We start from the raw sequence: 5,152 nt of genomic DNA, 5'->3' as shown, positions 1-5,152 counted from the left end.
AGCTGCCAGCCCAGCTCCGCCATTCCCGGTGATCCCGGTGATCCCGGGAAAAGCCGGCAGCAGCGGGAAGCAAAGCGCTTCCTGCCTGTCCCAGCCTTTGCCAGGATCCTCTCCCGGATCTGGCTGAGCCAGAGGGAACAACGGGATCGTCCCCCCAGGAGAGATTCCCTGCCTGGATGGATCCTGAGGGATCCTGTCTGGATCCAGCTCCATGGGATCCAAGTTAAGGGCAGACGCTGTGGAATTCCTGTCTGGATCTGGCTCGGAGGGTTCCAAACTGGGGACAGATCCTGGGGGATCCCAGGGGATCCTGTCTGGATGCAGATCCATGGGCTCTGAGCTGGGGACAGATCCTGAGGGATCCTGGGGATGGACCCTGGTGGGTCCTGCCTGGCTCAGGCTGGGATCTGGGCATGCTCCGGAGGGATCCTGGCTTGGATCCAGAGGGATCCAGGCTCAGATCCAGAGGATTCCCAGCTCAGATCTGGGGGACTCCCGGCTTGGATCCGGGGGATTCCCGGCTCGGATCCGGAGGATTCCCGGCTCAGATCCGGGGGATTCCCGGCTCGGATCTGGAGGATTCCTGGCTTGGATCCAGAGGATTCCCAGCTCAGATCCGGGGGATTCCCAGCTCGGATCTGGAGGATTCCCGGCTCCGGTCTGGGGGATTCCTGGCTCAGATCCAGGGGATTCCCGGCTCAGATCCAGGGGGATTCTCAGCTCAGATCTGGAGGATTCCCAGCTCGGATCCGGGGGATTCCCGGCTCGGATCCGGAGGATTCCCGGCTCAGATCAGGGGGATTCCCGGCTCGGATCCGGGGGATTCCTGGCTTGGATCCAGGGGATTCCTGGCTCGGATCCGGGGGATTCCCGGCTCGGATCCGGAGGATTCCCGGCTCAGATCAGGGGGATTCCCGGCTCGGATCCGGGGGATTCCTGGCTTGGATCCAGGGGATTCCTGGCTCGGATCCGGGGGATTCCCGGCTCGGATCTGGGGGATTCCCGGCTCGGATCCAGAGGATTCCCGGCCCCCAGCCCGGCTCACCCGCGATCTGCTTCATGAAGGTCATGCAGACTCCGTCGGCTCCCAGCACCCCGCTCTTCACCAGCTCCCGGAGCAGCCACACCAGCTGGACATGGAGATTCCGGGATCAGGGCCCTCCAGGACCCCTCTGCTCCCCACACGTTCCCATTCCCATTCCCAAGGTGACTCCAGCCCTCGGTGGCCCCAAACCCACCCCGCTTCCCTCTGCTCATCCCCCACTGGGTGGGACAGGAGATTCCGGGTGGGGAGAGGAGAATCCGGGTGGGGAGAGGAGAATCTGGGTGGGGACAGGAGAATCCGGGTGGGAAAGGAGAATCTGGGTGGGGACAGGAGATTCCAGGTGGGAAAGGAGATTCCAGGTGGGGAGAGGAGAATCCGGGTGGGGAGAGGAGATTCCGGGTGGGAAAGGAGAATCCGGGTGGGGAAAGGAGAATCCGGGTGGGAGAGGAGATTCCGGGTGGGAGAGGAGAATCCACGTGGGGAGAGGAGATTCCGGGTGGGAAAGGAGAATCCGGGTGGGGAAAGGAGAATCCGGGTGGGAGAGGAGATTCCGGGTGGGGACAGGAGATTCCAGGGAATTCCCTGACCTGGGTCCGGCAGGTGTCCTGCAGCTTCAGGTACTTCTCCATGAGGATGTGGTTGATCTTGTTGAGGACGATGTTCATCCCGTCCCGGCTCACCAGCGCCAGGTCCCGGTAGCACTGCAGGGAAAACGGGAAAAGCCATGGAAAAGCGTGCCCAGGGGAAGGGCAAATCCATGGATGTCGGGGAAAGAAACATCCTGGAAGGCAGAGAGGCCCCGTGTGTGGGGTCATTCCCGACTGATCCTGGGGTTCGAGGCTGGATCAGGGACGCTCCGTGGGATCCGCCCCTGGCTGAGCACTGAAATCCCACCGGAAGGATTCCAGAATCCCATTCCCTTTGGGATCGGGCAGCTTTTCCCCTTGCACATCCTCAAATCCATAGGGAAACGCCGGAAATTTGGGAATAAACCCCAGCTGTCCCTGGCCAGAGAGGAGAACTCATCCCACACCATGAAAACCGGGATAGCACCAGGAAAATTCCCTGGGAGGGGAGGAAGGGGGGCAGGGAGAACCTGAATTCCTCGGATTTTGCCAGGCTGACACAATCCAGGGGCTCCCCCCGGGCTGTTTAATTAACCCTGGAGTGATTAATGGAGCCCTTAAATGAGAGGCCAGGGAGAGAGAACAGGGATGGACTCCAAGGGAAACTTGGGATCATCCGTGGGCTCCATCCCGAGTAATTAAAGCCGGAGGAGGAAGAGAAGGAAGAGGAGGAGGAGCCGAGGGCAGCTGGAGCCGGCTGTGCCCAGCTGGGGACACCTGGGGGGTCCCTGGGCCACATTTTGGGGCTCCTGGAGCAGATTTGGGGGTCCTGGAGTTGTCCCTGGGCAGGTTTGGGATCTCTGGGAAGGTTTCGGGAATCCCTGGGAAGGTCTGGGGGGGGACCCTGTGCCACGTTTGGGGTCCCTGTGCAGATTTTGGGGTTCCTGTGCTGATTTTGGGGGTCCCTGTGCCACATTTTGGGGGTCCCCGTGCCACATTTTGGGGGTCCCCGTGCCACATTTTGGGGATCCCTGTGCCAATTTTGGGGTCCCTGTGCCATGTTTGGGGGTCCTTGCACAGATTTTGGGGGTCCCTGTGCTACGTCTGGGAGTCCCTGTGCAGATTTTGGGGTCCCTGTGCCATGTTTGGGGGTCCCCGTCCACATTTTGGGGGTCCCCGTGCCACATTTTGGGGGTCCCCGTGCCACATTTTGGGGGTCCCCGTGCCACATTTTGGGGGTCCCCGTGCCACATTTTGGGGGTCCCTGCCCCCTCAGAGCCCCCCATCCGTGTTTTTCCATGCCAAGCAGATCCAAGAATCTGTCAGTTTTCCTCTCCCGGGGGGATTTGGGATCTCCTCAGGCAGGGAAGGGTTAACCCTGGGCAGGGAGAGCCCATCCCAAACCCTGGCAGGAATCCCTGCCCGGCTGCCCGGCTCCAGCAAATCCAATTATTCCTTGGAAAAGCGCCGCGTTCTGGGAGCAGCCACCACCAGGTCCCCTGTGCTGTCGCTGCTCCCTTTTCCAGAGGAAAATTCCAGAGGAAAATTCCAGAGGAAAATTCCAGAGGAAAATTCCAGAGGAACCCATGGAAAGGAACGTGCCTGGCAGCTCTCCAGAGCAGGATGGGATTCTCCCAACCTTTGCTTCCAGGTGTGGAAGCCCCCGGGAGCTTCCCAGACATTCCCAGAGGGATCAGAGAGGTTTCATTCCATGGGGAACGGGGCTGACCCTTTGGAAAAGCAGCTCTGGAAAAGCACGAAGGGCTTTCCTTGCCTTGGGAATGGGGATTGGGATTCAGCCTCTGTGGGAAGGATTTGGGAATGCTCAGGTGAGCCAAGCAAAGCCCTCGATCCATGGAAAAATCCCATTCCCAGCAGCACTGGGAGCAGCCAGGCCGGAAGATTCCCAGGAAAAGCGGGTTTTGATTCCATGAGGTGATTCCTGGCGCCTGGATTTGGGATTCCCACTCCCGGATCTGCCCCGGGATGTGGAATTAACGGAGCTGGACTGCTGGGAATCAGTTTTCCCTGGGAATTCAGCACGTCCCTTCTCCGGATGGTGAATTCCGGAGGCATCCAGGCGCAGTGAGGAAATTCCGTGAGGAAAATCCATTCCAAGCCTCCCAAGGCAAAGGAAAAAAGCAGGAAAATCCTGACAGATCCTTGAAAAACCAGGATTCACCTCCCACAGCCCAATCCAATGAATTCCTGGGATGAGAGGAAGGCCGAGCTCCCTTCTTCCCGCTCCACACGGACGCGGCCGGAGGCGGGAACGTTCCAGGCCAACGAGAGAATTCCAGCCAGGAGAATTCCTTCCCTTTTCCCAGGTTTTCCTCACCTTCTGCGCCTGGGCTGGCTCCGTCAGGACGAGGGTGAAGAGCCCCAGGCAGATCTCCTCGTGCTGGGGGGTCCCTTTGCAGATCTGGGAAGGGGGGAATGGAAAATCCAAGCTCCAAAATCCTGAATTCCAGCTGGGATTGGAGCTGAGGGAAGGGAAGGAAACACCCCCCACCCCCCCCCAGAATCATCCCGGAATCTGAGACATCCAGGGGTTCCCGATTATTCCAAGTGGAAAAACAGTCCCAGGAGCCTTCCAGGGATTTTGCTGCTCCTTTTCCAGGGGCTCATCCCTGAAGGGGAACTCCCAAAAAAAAAAAAACCGGGAGCAGATCCCTGTGCTGGGTCCTCTTCCCGCCATTCCAAGGGGAAAACATTCCCTGAGCTTCAGGGAATCCTGGGAATTCAGCCTTTCCCACTCAGGGAAGAGCTCAGCCTCCCACAGGGAAAAACCCACCCAGAACCCCTGGATGTGTCCCACGGGATTCCCTTATCCGGGAATGGGGTGGGAATGAACGCTCCAGGCCTTGTTCCCTTTGAACTGGGAATGGACCAACTGGGAATGGACCAACTGGGAATGGACCAACTGGGAATGGACCAACTGGAATTTTGTATGAAACCATGAACTGGAATTTGGCTCTGGGAATCCTCGGGATGAGGGTGAGAGCCCTGGCTCCGCTCCCCATTCCCAATTCCCCTTTCCCACTTCCCCGTTCCCAATTCCCCGTTCCCAATTTCCAGTTCTCAGTTTCCTGTTCCCAGTTCCCAATTCCTTGTTCCAAATTTTCCAATTCCCGGTTCCCAGTTCCCTGCTCCCAACTTCCAGTTCTCAGTTTCCCATTCCCAATTCCCCATTCCCAACTTCCCAATTCCCCATTCCCAGTTCCCAATTCCCAGTTCCCCATTCCCATTTCCCCATTCCCAATTCCCCATTCCCAATTCCCCATTCCCATTCCCCATTCCCCGTTCCCCATTCCCAGTTCCCAATTCCCAGTTCCCAATTCCCAGTTCCCAATTCCCATTCCCAATTCCCAGTTCCCCATTCCCAGTTCCCCATTCCCATTCCCAATTCCCAGTTCCCCATTCCCAATTCCCAGTTCCCCATTCCCAATTCCCAGTTCCCCACCCCCCAGAGCCCCTCCAGCACCCGCATCCCGGGATTCCGGGGATCCGGGAGGGAATTCCCGCCACTCACGTGGGAGTT

At 58.8% G+C, this 5,152-nt stretch overlaps 1 protein-coding gene across 1 annotated transcript in view; it reads right to left on the bottom strand.

Annotated features, from left to right (window-relative positions):
- INTS3 (integrator complex subunit 3) overlaps positions 1-5,152 on the bottom strand; it is a 44,214-nt gene that overhangs the window by 29,586 nt on the left and 9,476 nt on the right. The window contains exons 8-10 of the mRNA XM_017740045.1: positions 3,950-4,033; positions 1,633-1,746; positions 1,046-1,130 (exon numbers count right to left, since the gene is read on the bottom strand). Of these exons, the coding sequence (XP_017595534.1) occupies positions 1,046-1,130; positions 1,633-1,746; positions 3,950-4,033 (283 nt within the window). The remainder of the gene's footprint in view (positions 1-1,045; positions 1,131-1,632; positions 1,747-3,949; positions 4,034-5,152) is intronic.

Source organism: Corvus brachyrhynchos, unplaced genomic scaffold (assembly GCF_000691975.1).
Source record: "Corvus brachyrhynchos isolate BGI_N302 unplaced genomic scaffold, ASM69197v1 scaffold787, whole genome shotgun sequence".
NCBI lineage: Eukaryota > Metazoa > Chordata > Aves > Passeriformes > Corvidae > Corvus > Corvus brachyrhynchos.
Note: the sequence above shows the minus strand (reverse complement) of the source record. Positions and strands in the feature narration are given on the sequence as shown.